This window comes from Moschus berezovskii, chromosome 1 (assembly GCF_049115385.1).
Source record: "Moschus berezovskii isolate FMDL1 chromosome 1, NW_MosBer_1.0, whole genome shotgun sequence".
In the NCBI taxonomy this organism is placed as follows: domain Eukaryota; kingdom Metazoa; phylum Chordata; class Mammalia; order Artiodactyla; family Moschidae; genus Moschus; species Moschus berezovskii.
Window position 1 is genome coordinate 7,088,893 of NC_142460.1, and position 19,827 is coordinate 7,108,719.

Below are 19,827 nucleotides of genomic sequence, written 5' to 3' on the forward strand. Positions count from 1 at the left end.
AGTACATTAGAGTCCCCTCCTGTGGAGTTACCTAAGCATAGTCAATTGCGTAAGACAACCCTTATATTTAATTATGATATTACCTCCTAAGAAAGAAGCAGAGTTCATTTCTTCCAAGCAGTGAATTGGGCATCTGTCAGCATGTTGGCCGCGGGGCTCAGTAGAGGCTGGGCTTGGGGATATTCCAGCTCATTCCAGAAAGCAAGCAGGCCCAGAGTCAGGAAGAGTGGGTATGAGACTGACCCTGCCTCTCTTTCCCAGGTCATCCATTGCAGCGGCTACTTGAAGATCAGGCAGTATATGCTGGACATGTCCCTGTATGACTCATGCTACCAGATCGTGGGGCTGGTGGCTGTGGGCCAGTCGCTGCCGCCCAGTGCCATCACTGAGATCAAGCTGCACAGCAACATGTTCATGTTCAGGGCCAGCCTCGACCTGAAGCTGATATTCTTGGATTCCAGGTGAGTCTGGCACTTGCTGCAGAAGAATTCTGGAAGACTCTGATGGTGGAAACCGGACCCTGGAAGCTACACTATTAAACCAAAATGTAACAAGCAGTAAGCCATACTAAGAATGTGAATTAGAAAGAGATTTAGTGAAATGAAGTGAAGAATTGAAAGAATCAGTATCAACCTTAATATTCAGGAGTGACTGGCTTCTCCAGCTTATAGGTACTTGTTTTATTTGTTTATATTTTCACTATCTTACCGGAGTTTGAACTGGAAGTACATGTTGTGGGCAACAGCCTTTTTTGCAGGCCCACGATGTCAGGATTCTGCCTCATATCTCCGTCAAGTTGGTAGGACGTTAAAACAAACAGAAAGTTTCCATTCTGAGGGGTGTGTGTTGTGGGAGGCCTTCCAACTCCAGCTGGCAGGAAGCCAGGCTCTGACAGTCACCACAGGATGGGGCAGCAGGCAGAGAGGTGGCCTTCGCTGGGGGAGAGCTGTGGTCTCAGCTCCACAGGCACCTTTTGGGTCTGGGCTGGGACGTCACCTCCAATGGACGCGGAGGGGGAGCTGCAGTTTCCCACTGTATACAGTTTCCCACTGTATAAAGCCCTGCAATTTGAGAATCTCTTCTCAGAGAGAGGAGGGAAGGTGGATGGGACAGAGGCACTGACCTGTTGTTTTGCTCGGCCTGAGGGAGCCCGCTGGCAGGGGGAGGCCTGAGGGGGGCACTCCTTGGACTTCCATTTTCTTCATTCACTCGGCTGCCCACATGGCTGTTAGGAAAGATGAAACTAGATGGTAGATGGGAAGTGTTTGTAAAAGGGAAAAACCTGATATACCTGCAAGGTGAGTCATCTTGCTTCCTGGCCTTTTAGATACCTCAGCTGTACAGACAGTAACAAGTGTTCAGAGACCCCACTCCTGACCTTTGGTGTGTGTAGCTGAGCTTTCTTGGAGAAAAATTAATATTTGTGTATATGCACATATGGCAATAGTGGTGAAGGACGCGCCTGCCAATGCAGGAGACATGAGAGATATGGGTTTGATCCCTGATTCAGGAAGATCCCCTGGAGGAGGGCATGGCAGCCCACTCCAGTGTTATCTGGAGAATCCCATGGACAGAGGGGCCTGGCAGGTGACAGTCCACAGGGTTGCAGAGTCAGACCCAACTGAAGCGACTTAGCAAGCAGGCATGCACATATACGTATGTATATATAAATACTCATATGTATAGCACATTTTTCCTGTATGTCTTGAAGCTAGGATTTATTGATTTTTTTCCACTTCTTTTTTTTAAAGATTTGTTAAAATTTGCAGCAGTTGTAGTGCACAGGCTTAGTAGCCCTGAGACATGTGAGATCTTCCCAAACCAGGGATCAAACCCATGTCCCCTGCATTGGCAGGCAGATTGGTAACCACTGGATCACCAGGGAAGTCTTTTTTCCACTTTTAAAGCATTGCGGTAAAATATACATAACATAAACTTGATCATTTTACCCATTCATGGAATAGAAATAAACTTACTTGGTTAAGGATGGGAGATGAAGACATTAAATAGTTTAGTTCATCATAAATGCATCTCAGAACCATTCGGAGGTAGAGACATGGCAAGGCATGGCTTTACAGAGTCGTCATCATGCTCCCAGACACTCTAAGCCAAAGAGGAACCATAAGTCCTTGGGGGAAGGAGGCTGGCCCCGCTTGGGAGGGCCAGACGCTGCCCGGGGATGTTTTCCTGCAGTAAAGATGGGAGCACCTGCAGGGGAGGAGCCAGGCATGGGGTGGACAGCACGACCCGTGGGGACAGAGCAGCTCTGTCCAGATTTAGGAACCACTTCTAAAAGGGACTTCCTTTCCCGGTGGTCCGGAGATTAAGATTCCATGCTCCCAATGCAGGGGGCATGGACTCGATTCCTGGTTAGAGAACTGATAGCCCCACATGCTGCAAAACATAGCCCAAAAAGACCAAAAAAAAAAAAACGTGGACTTCAAGAAAATCCACTGGCCGTGTTTATTATTGTAGAAATTTGCGAGAATACGACAGGTTTTTCTTCAGCCGTCCTGGGGAAAGCCTCTGAAGCTCAGTGAATTCTCTAGAAGAGGAAAGAGGGGTGTTTCCTCAGAGGAGAGAGTTCGGGTCTTCTCGAGCTGTTCCATCCACACAGCTCTGACACAGGAGGGACAAAGGGAAGGCCTTACAGAAGAGGGTGTGCGACCTTAGCTCAGAGGTCAGCTTCCTCCCGAAGGGACCTCAGATGCTAGTTTTCCTCTGCTTCGGGGTGTGAGGGCCAGGCCCCTGAATGGGTTGAAAGCAAGGTGGTCATGCCGAGGAAGACTTCCAGTCTCTACAGGAGCCCAGGAAGCTCTTCTTGCCAAGTACAAGGAAGCTGCTTGCAAAGCCTTGAGGTGCTTCTGAACCCCAGCCACCCAGGAGGTCCTTAAGATGGTCAGAAATTTGCTGGAAAATTCTTCACACTCTGGCCTTCAGGCGGTTGTAGCAGTTGAAAGGCCACTAGGCCGGGGGACAGAGGAGGCAGCCCAATGCTGGGTGGGCAGCAGAATGGCCTGGTGGGGTGACGTCATTTCCTACTCCAAACCCCAAAAGCCACAGAGAAGGGTTGGCCTGAAGCCCAGCAACTCCAAAGTCACAAGGGCCAGGGTGGTGGGCCTGGTGGAGGGGGCCCAGCCGCCCCCCACCCACCCACCCACCCAGCATAATCCCAGACAAAACTGAACTCGACATAACCTGAAATTCGGTTCATAGGGGTTTTGTGGTATTTCATTTTGAAACTGTAGCTGGTGCTTTTGCTAAGGATGGGTGAACCCGACGATGTTTGGGGTTTGGCAAATCCCTCTGACAGGTCTTCAGACACTAGAGGGTTGGAAAAAACCAAGAAGGCATGCTGCCAAAGCCTTCCCTTCCCTTTAATTTTTAAAACCAGTGTGTACTTTGATGAGAAACTTAATACATGTGTTTCTGATTCATTTACACGTTCGGGGCCGTAGTTCTGAAACTTTACGTCTAACGGGTCTGGGAAGCCTCTTTCATCCCCACACAGTAGAGATGCCTGGTTTTCTTCGGGAGCGGGGGGCGGGGAGCCAGACGTCTCAATTTTCCTGCCACACAGAGGCAGACTCCTGTGGGGCCTGAAGTTCTAGGTGGCCCTCGGACAGGTCCCTCGGGCACTGAGAGGCTCTGGCCTGTGCAAATTCCCTTTCTACCCACCTCGAGCCCCATCTCCTTCCTGCCCTGGAGGAACACCATGGAAATGTGTACACCAAATAGTGAATGATTCCAGGGAAATATGAGGCTCACAGAGATTTACGACCCGAAGCCCATGCAGAGCTCAACAGAAAGGGGAGCGGGTTAGGGAATGAAAGTGAGGTCAAATTTCCCCGTTTAATTTACAGCTAGCGTTTCAGATCCGGGCCAGCAGGGCCTCCAGTCCGTGCCACCCTCAGTCCCCACTTACTTCTCACCGTGGCCTCACTGCCCTTAGAATCTCCTCTCATCCCCTTCTTTCATCTGTTCTTGAATATCTGTCACCAAGATGTTGGGGCCACCTCCTCCAGGGACGTGGTCCCCTACACAGTTGCCCAAGGCCTGGGAGTCAGTATCATGGCCACGTGGGTGGAGCGATCCTTGTGCTAGTGATGATGCTATCGTGGGTGCTGGGAACTACTCTTCTTCAAAGAGCTGAAGTGGGAAATCAATATGCCTGAGGCTTGATGAAAGTAAGAACGAGGTAGGGGCATATAAGCACCAGGAGAATGTTTCCATGTCCACAGTGAGCTTAAGGCTTGCTTTCAGTCACAACAGTTTGGGATGTTGTTTTACTATTTCTGGGGGCTCTAAGACAGTCCTCCATTGATAAAGAGGCTTCAGTGTCTCCATTATTCCCTATATCTCATCCATAGGAATCATCCCATCATAGCATCATCACCCTGAGACCAGCTGTGCCAGTTAACAGTGTCCAGTGTGGACGGGAGGGTTACAGGTTTGCACATGCAGTAGGCGAGATGTGAAATCAACCCAAGTGTCCATCACTAGGTGAAAGGATAAACAAAATGTAGTGTCTTCATAAAGTAGAATGTTATGAAGCCATAAAAAGGACTGACATTCTGATAGATGCTATGGCAGGAATGAACCATGAAAGTATGTTAAGTGAGAGAGAAGCCAGAAGCAAAAGGTCAAATATTATATCCCTCCTCTTAGATGAAATTTCTAGAGTAGACAAATTCACAGAGATAGAAAGTAGAAGAGAAATTGCCAGGGACTTGGGGAGGGGAAGTGGGGAATCATTATTTAATGGATACAGTTTCCGTTCTGGGTGATGAAAAGTTCTGGAAGTGGAAGTGGTGATGCTCATTGTGAATTGTACCCTTTACTATGGTTAAAATGGTAAATTTTATGTTGTGCACATTTTAACTGCAATGATTTTTAAAAGATTCACAGTAATTTTTAAAAGGTTCTTTTTCCCCAAAGCCCCAGCGAGTGGACTCTTTCTCACCTTGGCAGCTTCTCCTGATATTAGTAACAAGTTCACTCTTTTTTAAAAAATACATATATATTTGTGTATGTATGTATTTATCTGTTTGGCTGCACCGGGTCTTTTTAGTTGTGGCGTGTGAAATCTAGTTCCCTGACCACAGATGGAACCCAGGCCCCCTGCATTGGGAGTGCAGAGTCTTTAGCCACTGGACCATGAGGGAAGTCCCAACAAGTTCACTCTTCAATGTCCTCTGACAAACTTCACCTTGAAAAGGGATACAGTCCTAAGTCATTCCAAATCTTTTTTTTTTTTAATTTTTTTTAGCATCTCCTGCAGTTGCTTGCTTAAGACTATTATTGAAACTCTTAAATATCCCGCAGATTTAAGAAAACAACTTCTCTTTATAATTTTATTTATTTTTATTTTTGTCGGCTCTGGCTCTTCGTGGCTGCATGGGCTTTTCCCTCGTTGTGGCAAGTGGGGGCTGCTCTTCATTGCAGTGTGCGGGCTTCTCCTTGCGGGGGCTTCTCTTGGTGTGCAGCTCGGACTCCAGGTGTGCAGCCTTCAGTCGTTGCGACTCTCAGACTCTAGTGCACAGGCTCAGCAGGCTTAGTTGTGGCGCACAGGCTTAGTTGCCCCGAGACATGTGGGACCTTCCCACGTGGGACCAGGGATTGAACCCACGTCTCCTACCTTGGCAGGCAGATTCCTATCCACTGAGCCAGCAGCGAAGCCCCCAAACCTTCTAACTAGTGGTTTCAGAAGGACATTCCTGCTCATGAAGAGTGTGGCGTCCTGCAGCAGGCTGGGGTTCATAGACTTTCTTCTTGTAAAAAAGATTATACTTAGTTTCCAACATCAACAACTCCACCAAGCCGTTTCTCATCTAATTCGTTGGCAAAACCGACGTTAGTGTAAGTGAAAGGCAATCTCAGGGCTGTGTAACTCACCGAGAGCTGCCGTCCTCCCCTAGGGTGACCGAGCTGACCGGGTATGAGCCGCAGGACCTGATCGAGAAGACCCTGTACCATCATGTGCACGGCTGTGACGTCTTCCACCTCCGCTACGCGCACCACCTCCGTGAGTACCGCGTCACCCCGGCCGGGAGCCCTGGCAGCCGGGAGGGGGCGCCACAGAGTGGGGACGGCGCCCGGGCAGCCAGGAGGGGGCGCCACAGAGTGGGGCCTGCGGCCTGGTTTGCTGCAGTGACTCCCCATCCCGTCCACACCGATCTGAAGCCTCAGATCTGTCTCCAGGCAGCCCTGAATTTCAGCACAGCCCCTTGTCAGTTCTCAAACATCTAAGGAAACCCTGGCAGGTGTGGAATGGTTCCTGGAGTCTAGATTATGGATGTGGAACCTCAATTTCTCTGGATGGCCATCTGGATGCCAGTTATGGATAACAACTAAAGCAGAACTGATCACTTATAGGGAACTTACTACCATCCAGCTCTAGTTTAAGGGACTAAATAGGTTACCGAGCCAGTGAGGGAGGTTCTTATGTGCATGATCCTCATTTTACTGTTGAGAACACCAAGGTTCAGAGAGGTTAAGCTCCTTGCCCATGGTCACACAGCAAGGAGCGGGCAGAACTGGGCGCTGAATCCAGCGAATTTGGTCTCCACTGGCTGGGAAGCTCAGGGAGACCACAGGTTTCTAGGATGGGAGAAGTCCACATGGAAAGAGAAAATAAACAGTACTCCATTTGCAAATGGAGGCAGTTTGGGGACCATGCAATAGGAGGGTGGGGGCGCTAGTCATTGAAATGTCTAGACAAGTATCGCTTTCTTTTCTAGAATCCAAATTGAGGCAGCAGATAACTGGGATGGAGTAGAATACCTCATCCTCCCAGCATCTAGCCCTGCCATGCTGATGGCCAGTTCAGGGGTGCTTGTTCGTAGGGTGCAGAGGGCTGGGGAAGCCAGAGCTTCTGTGATGCGGCCCCGATGGCACGTCCTGCTTCTTGCTGTGTGAGGAGGACTGAGAGACGTCAGAGGACAGGCTGCTGGGGTTGGTTGGAGGCGGACGGTGGGTCTAGGGGCTGTCTGGCCATTTGGTGACAACTGGGACCTGGTCAGCCTGGCAGTTACTAGGGTGCCGCTGTTCTTTTGTCCTGAGTCACTCAGGGCAGAGACCCATGACAACCGGGACATTGGCTGGGCGGACCCGTCGGCTTCTTCCTGTTCCTTGTAAGTCACATGGAAAGAACTCTCCTGCTCAGAGACACGGAACTGTGAGCAGCCTTTTCTTTCTGTTCGTCCAAATGGCCAATCATGCTCTCATATAAACATCCCTGACCTTCTTAAAGCCCGGCTTGGTAGGAAGCAGCTGCCTAATGTTGGGATGGGTTTTTAGGTTGGAGTCACTGATACGGGAGCCAGAAGGCTTCCTTGTGCAAACAGGGTGGGACGTGTCCATTACAGATGAGATCTTTGAGGGCCTGAACGGGCAGGCGGTAGAGGGGAGCAATGGGGACCACGAGCCCTGGAGTAAGGAGAGCAGACTGGGACGTGGAAGACGGTGTGCACCATGGAACAGTCTAGAAGGGAGGGCAGGCTGGGGGCAGGGGACCAAATGGGAGCGTTCACACCTCCACAACCCCCACCACTGTCGGGGTATCCGAGGGGGAGCCCCAGCCCTGGGGGTCCCGGCCCCATCCCCCCGAGACAGGACGGCTTGGGAGCCTCTCTCTGCAGCACAGGAGTTAACAGTAAATCCTTGAATTACACGGAGGGAGAGTTGATCCCCAAGAGTGGAAGCAACTTGGTAACTCTGACGTTTAAATGCAGAGAAAGGAAGCTAACAGAATTAAAAGTCTTTGTTTTAAATACCATTGTTTAATATCTCTCACTCTGCCTAGCTCACAGAAGGGAGCAGGGGATTTTTCAGGCAGAATAAATTCAACTTGGGCTTTGGAAACAGGCCATAGTGATGGCCAGTGTACTGAATGCTTTTCACCTGTCGAACCTGAGGGCCACTGGGCCAGGTGGGCCGGGAGGTGAGGAGGCCTGTGGGTGGGACTGGCCCCCCTGGGCCTGTTGGGCACTCTGGTCTTCAGTGGTTCTGACCACTCGATGGGTCTCCAGAGTGTCCACTAGGAGCCCCTGGTCTTCCCCAGCTCATGTGACTTCCCAGACCTGCAAGGGGGTGTGTTTGTGAGGTCTCCTGCGATTCACGTGATGAGTTCATCTTCCTTCATTTGGAATGGGGATTTCAAACCCTTGTAGTTATCAAAGGGACCCTGAGGGGGAAGGTGCATCCACACTTCTAAGAGACATGCAGGAAAGGTGGAAGGTTTACACGCCAGAGGGAGCACGGCTTTCTTTGCCAAATGAGCTGTAGAATTGGTCAGTCGAAGAAGACAGAGAACAGCGGTATTGACAGTGATTGCTGTGTGACTCTGACCTTCACTGTGGCCAGGAGGCCCAGATGGGGCGGGGGGGGAGTGCATTAGGCCCCGGGGAGGACGGGTGTGGCCTCAGATCCAACCAGCTCCCCTCCGCCGGCTTCCCCACGCCCCATATCAGTGTGTCAGCAAAGTGGCAGCCCAGGCTCCTACCCACACGTGGGGCAGAGGTGGGTCTCAGCCTTGGGACCCGCCCCCCTCCAGATGCCCCCTCAGAGCAGCCAGGACACCACCCTGAAGGTCACTGACCCTCAGAGCTGGAGCTTCCGACGAGGAAAGCAATGGTCCTCAACCGGGGCAGCTGTTTGGGGGCGGGTCTTCGCGGCCTGGAGCTCGGGTGACGCTAAACGTGGGGTTCCCAAGGCCTCACTCTCCTTCCTGGGCTTCCTGTTCCCACCTCTCCACCCCAGGGAGGCTTGGCGTCGCCTTACCTTCCTTCCTTAAACTCCAGAAGCTGAGTCAGGTCCAAGGGCAGCAGGTTATCTGGATGGTGGGTCCCCGAAGCAGGGTAGTGAGCGGGAAGGACCGTGGAGGGGAGGGAGCCCCTGAGGGAGGGAGCATGTCGGCCGGCGCTACTGATGGGCCCTCCATGCCTCGGGGACCCTGGGAGCCAGGCAGGACCCCTGCCCTCAGTGGGTGCTGAGGGGAGAAGGGGTGCGGGGACTTACACCCCTGCAGGCATCGGCCGAGGCGCTCTTGGGGTGTCGAGTCTGCCTGCTTGTCCATCCTCTGTCAGCACAGGCTCGGCCTAGGAAGGGCCAGGAGTGGGGGGTCTGCGGGGTAAGGGGGGCCCCGGGGAGGAAGGGGGCCTCTGGGAGTTTCTGGTGCGTCGGCCCACGTGTCTGTCCGCTGTCCACAGCGTCTGCTCCGCTTCTGCATGCCCTGGCCTCATGGTCCCCTCTCCACTAGCTGCCCTCGCTTCCTGCCCGGGCTGGTCTCTCTCTCTCTGCCGGGTTCTCTCCTCTCTCCTTGGCGTGTGGACGCCCGGCCATCTTTTCACGTGCTCTCCCTCCTGTGTCTGGGTCGCCTTCTCTCTTTCTTTCTGAGGACCTGGTCACACGGGGTCAGGGTCACCCATGTGACTTCACGTTATCCGATCACCTCTTTAAAGGCTCCAGCTCCAGATGCAGTCATGTTGTGCGATGCTGGGGTCGGGACGTCAACGTGTGAACTTGTAAGGGGGGACGCAATTCAGCCCATGAAAAAGGCGCCTTTTCAGTGCATCTGTGTCCTCGCCCCGGGGGGTGGGCACAGTCCTGTTCCTGCTGGGCACCCTGGCTTGGAGGACAGGTGACGAGACGGAGGAGGTGGGACAAATCCCTTCACCAGGTGACGTTTTGGTTGTGTCTCCTGCCGCTCTGGTGGCTCAGGGGCCCGGCCTAGCCTCCCACCCTGCCGGGTCCCCACAAGTCCCCATGATGGCCCCTGGGGACGGGGCTTCGGGTCCTTCTGTCCAGCCACAGCCAGAACCGCCCTGGGGGCTGCCTGGGACCTGGGCGCCCACTCGGCATTGGCTCCTTCTCCTCCAGCCTCCCCAGCTGAATGTGGCCACGGTGACCCTCTCGCTGGGCCCCTCAGGCCTCCAAGGCCCCCGGTGGAGCTGCTTCCTGTGAGACGCACAGACCTTCTGTCTTTGCACTTCATGAGGTAACTCAGCTCAAGAAGAAAATTAACAGCTGTGGACACCCAGGACCAAAGGGAGGTCACCATCTGGTTCTCCAAGGCCAAACTATCTTCTCCATCTGAAATTGAGGAGCCAGGCTCAGGGCTCTGTTAGAGGCCTGATCGAATGTCATGAACGGAGGCTCTGGAGGACCGTGGTCAGCCATACGGTTTTCACACATTCTTCAAAATATTATCTTAACCAGGAGCAGGAGTCCACAGAGTCTGAAGAAAGCATAGCCCCTAAAGACAGAATCAACGCCTTTCAGAAACGCAGCCTTGCGAGGAGTAGCAGGGCTGGCCAGCGTGGTCCTGGGGAGCTCGGGCTTCCAGAGGCCACAAGACAAGGGGGCAGGGGTGGCCCCAGCAACTCGCGACACCTCAGCATGTGGTCAGTAGGGTCCTGGGCATTCCCAGCTGAGCTTTCCAAGGGGGACTGTGCCAGGGCTCCCCCCAGAACATTCTGTAAGGGGGTCCTCTAGGGCAGGGGTCCCCAGCCTCTGAGATCTAATGCCTGATGATCTGAGGTGGAGCTGATGTAATAATAATAGAAATAAAGTGCACAATAAATGTAATATACTTGAATCATCACGAAGTCATCCTCCCCCCGACCCCAGTCTGTGGAAATACTGTCTTCCACAAAACCGGTCCCTGATGCCAGAAGGCTGGGGGCTTCCCTGGGAAATGTCTTGGGCCCTCCTGGCTCATTCCCCTCACTGCCTCCTGGTGGCTGAGGGGCAGTCCTGCAGCCCCTGAGGTCCTGCAGTCACAGGGCCTTGGGGACAGGCTACCTGGCTGGGGCCTGCCCCCTTGCTGCCTTCGTGAAGCATTTGGGGAATCTTTCTTGTATATGGGGGGCCTGACCTGCAGGTCCTAGGGGTGGGCAGGGGGCAGCCTGGTGCACAGGTGGAGCGGGGATCAATACTGGTAAACCCGAAGGTGTGTGTCAAGGGACACTGAGCGGATTTCTTGTGGACACAGTGTTTTGGGAGAACCTAATGTCTGCGTGACTGTTCATCCAAAGCAGTGGCGAATCTCACCTAGTTCTCTAGGGAGGCCCCTGTCCAGAGTGGGCCAAGCCCCAATGCCAAAGAGAACACAGGCTATGTCCAACTATCAAAACATTTCAGTGTTCCAGAAAGGCTTTGAAGCCTGAACACGTGGAACATATTTCAAGCAACAACTGTCATAGCAAAATTATAAAGCCTTTGACTGTGTGGATCACAACAAACTATGGAAAATTCTTCAAGAGATGGGAATACCAGACCAGGTCAAGAAGCAACAGTTAGAACTGGACAAAGAACAACAGACTGGTTCCAAATAGGAAAAGGAGTACGTCAAGGTTGTATATTGTCACCCTATTTATTTCACTTATATGCAGAGCACATCATGAGAAATGCTGGGCAGGATGAAGCACAAGCTGGAATCAAGATTGCCAGGAGAAATATCATAACTTCAGATATGCAGATGATACCACCCTTATGGCAAAAAGCAAAGAACTAAAGAGCCTCTTGATGAAAGTGAAAGAGGAGAGTGAAAAACTTGGCTTAAAACTCATAATTCAGAAAACTAAGATCATGGCATCTGGTCCCATCAGTTCATGGCAAATAAATGGGCAAACAATGGAAACAGTGACAGACTTTATCTTTTGGGGATCCAAAATAATTGCAGATGGTGACTGCAGCCATGAAATTAAAATATGCTTGCTCCTTGGAAGAAAAGCTATGACCAACCTAGACAGCATATTAAAAAGCAGAGACATTACTTTGCCAGCAAAGGTCCATCTAGTCAAGGCTATTGTTTTTCCAGTAGTCATGTGTGGATGTGACAGTTGGACTATAAAGAAAGCTGAGCGCTGAAGAATTGATGCTTTTGAACTGTGGTGTTGGAGAAGACTCTTGAGAGTTCCTTGGACTGCCAGGAGATCCAACTAGTCAATACTAAAGGGAATCAGTCCTAAATATTATTAGAAGGACTGATGCTGAAGCTGAAACTCCAATACTTTGGCCACCTGGTGCGAAGAACCAACTCATTGGAAAAGACCCTGATCCTGGGAAAGATTGAAGGCAGGAGGAGAAGGGGATGACAGAGGATGAGATGGTTGGATAGCATTACTGACTTGATGGACACAAGTTTGAGCAAGCTTCAGGGGGTTGGTGATGGACAGGGAAGCCTGGCATACTGCAGTCCATGGGGTCGCAACGGGTTGGACACAACTGAGCGACTGAACTGAGATAGGGCAACTGGTGTAGACCCATGGAGAACACACTCTAAATGACACACAAGAGTCATAGAGTCAAATGCTTACAGGGCCAGGCATGTAACACAAATGTATGAACGGGCTCAGAGCAAGAGAGTGGTGGCGCTTATGGTCAACTGAAGAACACATGACCCATCCAAGGGCGTTCTGATGGTAATGGCAACTCTGTGCCACCAACATAGCATGTCTGTGAACACATGTCTATGGGATGTCAGCTGGTCTTCAGATAGAAGATACACTTGAGGGCTTCCCTGGTGGCTCAGTGGTAAAGAATCCCATCTGCCAGTGCAGGAGACACAGGTTTGATCCCTGATCTGGGAAGATCCCTTAATTGCTATGGAGCAGTTAAGCCTGCATGCCACAACTTCTGAGCCTGTCCTCTGGAGCTGGAAGGTGCGACTCCTGAAGCCCTCAAGCCCTGGAGCCCATGCTCTGCGACAAGAGAAGCCACTGCAGTGAGAAGCCTGCAGGCCACAACTGGAGAGTAGCCCCACCTGCCACAACTATAGAAAAGCCCGCCCTGCCACAAAGGTCCAGCGCTGCCAAGAAATACATAAATAATTTTATAAAAGAAGATACACTCAAAAGAGTTTTCCAATTTCTGGTGAGGACTTCTGATTGATGTTCCAGGGAGACTGGCTTCTGCTGCTGGCCTCTCTGGCCTCTGGACTGAAACGGACGATGCAGCCTCACTCACACACAGATCCCTTCCAGATGCTGCCCTCCAAGCAGAGTCTGGAGGTTGAAGCAGCTCTGCCTTGCTGACGAAGGTATGGGGAGCCCATGCCTGAAGTGGGAGTCATGAGCCAGGAAACAGGAAGTAATCTAGAAAGCACAGTGTCGTCTACATGCTGCCCTGCTCGCTGGGAGCAGTTTCGGGCGTTTATAGGTGTGACCCGATGGGTCTGTAGAGCCTGTCCTCTGTGCTGCGTTACTGTGTAGACGTTGCATGGTGTGGTCTTCTGGAAGTTCTTCCCCCCCACCCACTGGACTTTCCAGATCTTCTTACCAATCAGACTGCCTCCAGCAGCAGGTGTAGAGCAGTGGGATGTTAGGGGGGCATGCAGGCACACGAAGACCCGCTCCCCTAAGGACCGCGTGGCTTGTCTTCATTCTTGCCAACTGCGCTCTCCCTGTGGCCCCGTTGGCAGCAGAGACAGAGACGAGAGTCCGGAGGAACATGGGGACCACACTTACATCTTCCCCACAGGGGTGGTGTAGTCTTCTGTGGCAGCCGTAAAAAGTGAAAGTGGTAGTCACTCAGTCGTGTCCAACTGTTTGTGACCCCATGGACTGGGGCCCGCCAGGCTCCTCTGTCCATGAGGTTTCCCAGGCAAGAATACCAGGGTGGATTGCCATTCCTTTCTCCAAGGGATCTCCCCACCCAGGGATCGAAACCGAGTATACCGCATTGTGGCCATAACCAAATACCAAAACTGAGCGGCAGTGAAGTAACAGAAATGTCTTGCCTCACAGTCCTGGAGGCCAGAAGTCCCACATCACGGTGTCGGCAGGGTCGAGTTTCCTCTGGAGCTTCTGGGGTCAGAGCCTTCCTGCCTCTTCCAGGTTTTGGTGGCTGCTGGCATCCCTGGCTTGTGGCCTCCTACTCCGTTCTCCGCTTTCGTCTCCCTCTGTGGATCTGTGTCTTCTCCTCTTCTGTCTCCTACAGGGACATGTTATTAAATTTACTGCCCTCCCTAATCCAGAATGATGACATCCTTAAGGTCCTTAATTATGTCTACAGAAACCCTTTTCCCAGGTAGGAGTCACATTTACGGGTTCTCGAATTTAGAATGTAGAATGTATCTTTTGAGGGGACACCATTCAACCCATGACAGGTGGTGAAGTGAAGTGAAAGTCCCACTCAGTGTCCATGGACTGTAGTCCACCGGGCTCCTCTGTCCATGGAATTCTTCAGGCCAGAATACTGGAGCAGGTAACCATTTCCTTCTTCAGTGGATCTTCCTGACCCAGGAATTGAACCAAGGTCTTCTGCATTGCAGGCAGATTCTTTTCCAGCTGAGCTACCAGGGAAACTGACAGTTGTTATTGACATCCTTTTAGCTCTTAAATTCAAAACAGAAATGGAACTTATTCTTGAGGCCAAAGTTTACTTTCCTTTCCAGAGGCGAGCTCATTGACCTGGCTCTGCCTCCAGGAAAATTTATGGAAGCAAGAGGAATTCTGGAGGAACCAGGAAGGCTATCCATCTTTCTGGATAGTGCATTTGTGGAACCGAAAGTTCTATTCCTAAGTAGCCTCGGAAAACCGTGACCATTGGCTCTCATCTGGGCATGGATCCCCTGATGTGGGAGACGCTGCAGCCCAGACGGAGGGGCAGCTGAAGGCTTAGGGGACATCTCCCCCCAACCCTCACGAACCACCACAGTTAGCAGGGCCTTGAGTCATAGCCCTCCCCTGGGATCCTGTCAGACAGCTGATTCAGTTCGATAGATTGGATGAGGAGCTCCAACAAACCAAAGAATGTTGTGACTGAGTATCTAGGATTTCAACTTACATCAGTATGTTGATTATCAGCATGAGTCACAGAAGGAAAAAAAAAATTTTTAACACACCTTTATTTGTTTGGTCTCTGTACCTAAGTTTAATCTTAGCAGAATCAGGAAGGGTCAGAGCTAATAAAATAGATGCAAATTCTGCCATTTGAACCCTCATCTAAAACATTTGGGATAAATATTCCAATATTCATTGTATGTAGCTTAAGGTGATTATGAGGAGATTTTTAGGAATATTGTAAGGATTAAGGGGAAGCCTAAAGTATAAGAAAAAGGAAAAGTATACTGTCATAGTCCCAGGGGCTTTACAGATACTGCAAGGAGTAGATTTCAAAGCCAAAGAGATTAACGAGCGTTTCAGTTGAAGAAAGAATGAGGACGTCTCAGCCCAGACAGGGCCTCAGCTTGACCCTGTGGCCTCTCTTTAGGGGCCATGAGCAAATTGTAAACTGAGTTTCCCCTGTGCGTTGGCTCACACCTATCCCCGCAAGTAGCTTTGCAGAACCTTCGAAAGGCCGCCCCATCCCGCCTCAGCAGACCTGGAGAAATGAGAGTCAGAGCACCTGGCTTGGGCCCAGCCGTGTCCTCAAGCTGTGTTAGCCCTGGTTTCCTGGCGATGCCCACCTGCCATGGGTGTAGGGGGATAAATGAGGCAGTGTATTCGAAAATGAGCTGAACTAGAAATCTTGTATTTTGTTGTTCAAGTAACAACCCTTTGAACTTCCCTGGAAGTCCAGTGGTTAAGACTCCACACTTCCACTGCAGGGGGCATAGGTTCGGTCCCTGGTCCAGGAACTAAGATTCCCTGTGCACAGCCCCAAAATAAAAACTTAAAAAAGCGATCCTCAGAAAGAAGCGCTGGAAAGGCTCTCTTCTTACCTACTACCTTGGGCTACAGTCTTCAGCATGGGATCTTGTTCCTGCCCAGTGAGCCCGCTGAGGTGTAGACATTAAGCCTGGGAAGGCAAAAGCTGGTCTCTGTGCTGTTCCAGAGCTCGGCTTCGGCTTCTGGGCCGGACTGTGGTTACTTGTTTGTCCCTGGCTTCATCCCTAAGGAGTGGGGGTACTCATACACCTTGTATTTTTACTTCCCACTCCCACATAGACTGTTTGCCTACATGAAAAATAAATTTTCCTACTGTTTTTAAAACTAACGCCCCCTGCTTGTTGGAAATTCAGAGAATCAGAAAGAGAAAATGAAAACCGCATGTAATTGTGTCGGTCTGATAAGTACAAGCTGGTATGTACGGAGCCCTTCACACACGTCTGCTACGGTTCTAAATCTTCACGTAGATGCTGTAACCCTCACAGCACCCGATGGGGTAGGAACTGTGACTGTCCTCCTGTTATAACCGGGGTAACTCAGGGAGTTAGTAACTTGTCCAGGATCATACAGTGAGCTGTGTGTGTGTGCGTGCAAACCCTTTTACATGATTAGGATTATACTCGATGCAGTTCTGAGTCTTGTCTTTTCTTTGTTTAGCATTATATCATACATATTCTCCATCACATGATAAATTCTTATCCATCATCGTTTGGCTGCATCATTGGCTCTCTGTTGCCGGTGCACTGGCTTAGTTGCCCCAGGGCATGTAGGGTCTTAGTTCCCCGACCAGGGATTGAACCCATAATCTGCTTTATTGGAATGTGGATTGTTAACCACTGAACCACCAGGGAAGTTCCCTCAATCATCCTTTCAATGGCTGCTTGGTACTCCACAATTGACTTATCCTCCTCCCTGTCATCAGTTACCTCTCCCTCCCTTTTCTCCTGAATTCTAAGCAGGACTACAAGGGATCTCTGGGCCCTTGAGTCTTTGCCACAGAAACGTCACCGATTCTCCTCCTCCCCACCCCCCGCAGCCCCCCTCCCTGCGCCCCTGAAAGCCTTGAGGGGAACCCGTGCAGTACAGGAGTCCCCTGGAGGCTTGAGAAGTAGTTCTCCAGCAGTCCAGAGTCTGCAGCCTTGCAGAGAAGATGGGTCCAGTTTTCAGCAGCTTCGTAGCCATGTAGAGGTCTCTCCTACCTGAGCAACATGGGAAATCCGTGGGCCGAGGGAGAACTAGGGTTAACATGCATGCTTGCTCAGTCGTGTCCCACTCTTGGCAGCCCTGTGGACTGTAGCCCGACAGGCTCCCCTGTCTCTGGGATTTCCCAGGTGGGAATACTGGAGAGAAGTGTGAACGGCAGTAGAGTAACAGACCGGAGACGGCGATGGCACCCAGTCCAGTGCTCTCCTGGAGAGTCCCAGGGACGGGGGGCCTGGTGGGCTGCCATCCATGGGGTCGCGAAGAGTCGGACACGACTGAGCGACTTGACTTTCACTTTTCACTTTCATGTATTGGAGAAGGCAATGGCACCCAGTCCAGTGCTCTCCTGGAGAGTCCCAGGGACAGGGGGCCTGGTGGGCTGCCGTCCATGGGGTCGCACAGAGTCGGACACAACTGAGCGACTTAGCAGCAGCAGCAGCGGAGTAACAGACATAGCACACACAGTGCACACACAGTTCTGGGGAACAGCAAAGATCAGTAGCCATTCGACACTTTTTTGAATGCACTTAATTTAATGCTGTGTTTAAATAACTACATCACTCCCTATTCCTTATACCTATTAAGAGTTCCAGGGATTTTAGCCTAATTATGGCATTTTAGAAACTAAAAAGCAAAACCAGTTTTATCCCTCTGCCAGGTGACAGTCTTGTCTGGGGACTGATGCTTCTGCCGGTGAAAGCAGTTAAATTAGAGTTCTTCACGCGGGAGGGGAGAGGCTGCTCCGTGGGCCCCGTAAAATTGGAAGCAAAAACCCTGCGTGTGTGCATGTGCGTGTGTGTGAGTGCATCTTTCTTCAGAGGAAGCTCACACCCTTTGTCAAGTTCTCGAAGGTGTCCTCCGCCCCAGAAAGGCCCAGAACTGGGGCTCTAGGTCGTCCGCGGGAGGCAGCCTCTGCACGGGCAGGCCCAGCTAACTGTCCCTCGGGACTCCCGTCCCCTTGTGCTTGCAGTGCTGGTGAAGGGCCAGGTCACCACCAAGTACTACCGGCTGCTGTCCAAGCTGGGCGGCTGGGTGTGGGTGCAGAGCTACGCCACCGTCGTGCACAACAGCCGCTCGTCCCGGCCGCACTGCATCGTGAGTGTCAATTATGTCCTCACGTAAGTCAGACGTATTTGTTTCTCTCCTTGCTCTCTCCGCCCCGCCCCCTGCCCCCTGCCACCCCGTCCCGCGGCCGGTCGGTCCCACAAGCACCATCTCTGGCTCATGGTGTCTTTCTGGAACTGTTCGCTTGTCTGCTGTTCTGTTTTATTGGACAGTCTGGTTGTCCGGGAGGTTCTGGACGATTTCTGTGTCAGCATCGAGGGCAGCGGTGGGAACGTGGTCCTGCCCCGGGCACGGCGGCCCCGGCTGCGGGGATGTGGGCGGCAGAGGGCGAGCAGGCAATGCCCCCCCAACCTTGAACACGACAGAAAGGGGGTGCACGTCCCAGACGTAGAACACAAAGATAACAGTCCCTGGGCCCACTAACATTCGGGCCATCCTGCTCGCTCCTCCCGCTTCTTCCACGTCTGCCTATACAGCCTGTCGTAAATGATGATATTTACTGCCTTTAAGTCCTCAGAAGTTCAGTTCAGTGGCAGTTAAGACCATTAGAACCCACAGGACACAAGTCTACCTGGAACCAAATATTACTCCCTGCCCACCATGCTGTTATGTGCTATATCACTTTGTGCCCAGCTCTGACCTTGAACTCCATGTCCTTGCAGTTCCCCCCAGACACCCTGCACGGGGGTCCTCTCGTGCCTTTCTGTCTAATGCAGTGAAGTTCGGGGCTCTGTTCTTTCACATAATGATTATCAGGTTGCTTGCGGTTTGGGCGAGGGGAGTGTTGGGAGGTGGATGTTTGGTTTTTTTGTTTGTTTTTTCGAGGTAGAGTGATTTTAGCAGAACTGTAGGGAAAGCATTTTGGTCCCGCAATGATTCTTCCTGAGCCAACTTGCATGGGCTGGGGCAACTTCCCTTCCCATGAGTGTGCCGGTGCCCGGCTGGCTCTTCAGGGCAGAAATGGGTCCCAAGTGTGGAAGTGGACGAGGTTGGAAGCCAGGCTCTGGGACCCTCGGGACCCCACTCAGCCTCCCTGGTGCTAAATAGGGAAGCAGCCAGGCCACAGACACTGAGTTGATCACGAGCAGTTTCCACCTTTTCCTTGTTGCCCTGACATCCTGCCTCGTGGCGCATGGTGTCCCCAGGAAATGTGCCTGAGGGCCCCGTTAGGTGGGAGAGAGCTACTCCATGCTCCCTGTCTTCCTGCCACGGAACACCAGGCTGGCTCAGCATCTCCAGGGGTCTCCAAGCCCAAGGCTGCAGGAGTTACAACGGCGGGAGGGGGGCCACCCCTCAAAGCCCAGCGCATCTCTTAGTGCAGTGACACGGAGGAGCTTCTCAGATGAACTCACCCCAGGAACGGGCCTGGGAGGGTGTCCCTCCTCGTGGCCCATGGACATGACCTGTCCCGTCTGGCTCCTCAGGGACATCGAGTACAAGGAACTGCAGCTGTCCCTGGACCAGGTGTCCACATCCAAGTCCCAGGACTCCTGGAGGACCTCCTTGCCTACCTCACAAGAAACTAGGAAGTTAGCTAAGCCCAAAAACACAAAGATGAAGACGAAGCTGAGAGCAAACCCTTACCCTGCACAGGTAACAACCGCCACCCGCCAGGGCTCGAGGCACCTGAAGGAAGCGCGAAGCCCCGGCCGCATTCAGGGGTCTCCCTGCCCGGGAGTTTCTCGGGGTGAGGCAGAGTCCCTCTGGCCGTCCTGCCCCCAGGGTAGAGACTCGGCCTGGGGGAGACAGACCAAGCTGATGGCCAGGTGGGTTAGTCAGATCTCGGAGACAGAAGACTCCCTCGGGGAGACTGATCAGAGTCCGTGTAGTCGGGGCTCAGGACTCTGGGGCCCTGTGTTTCCAGAGCATTTTTGTCTAGAATGGAACACTTCCATCTCTTTTTTTTAAAAAGTCTTTTGCAAGCTCTCCGAAGGTGCAGATGGCT

General features: G+C 52.0%; 1 protein-coding gene across 1 annotated transcript in view; it reads left to right on the forward strand.

Moving 5' to 3' along the window:
- SIM2 (SIM bHLH transcription factor 2) overlaps positions 1–19,827 on the forward strand; it is a 52,327-nt gene that overhangs the window by 26,134 nt on the left and 6,366 nt on the right. The window contains exons 6-9 of the mRNA XM_055416244.2: positions 262–461; positions 5,919–6,025; positions 17,788–17,935; positions 19,307–19,475. Coding sequence (XP_055272219.1) covers positions 262–461; positions 5,919–6,025; positions 17,788–17,935; positions 19,307–19,475 — 624 coding nt within the window. The remainder of the gene's footprint in view (positions 1–261; positions 462–5,918; positions 6,026–17,787; positions 17,936–19,306; positions 19,476–19,827) is intronic.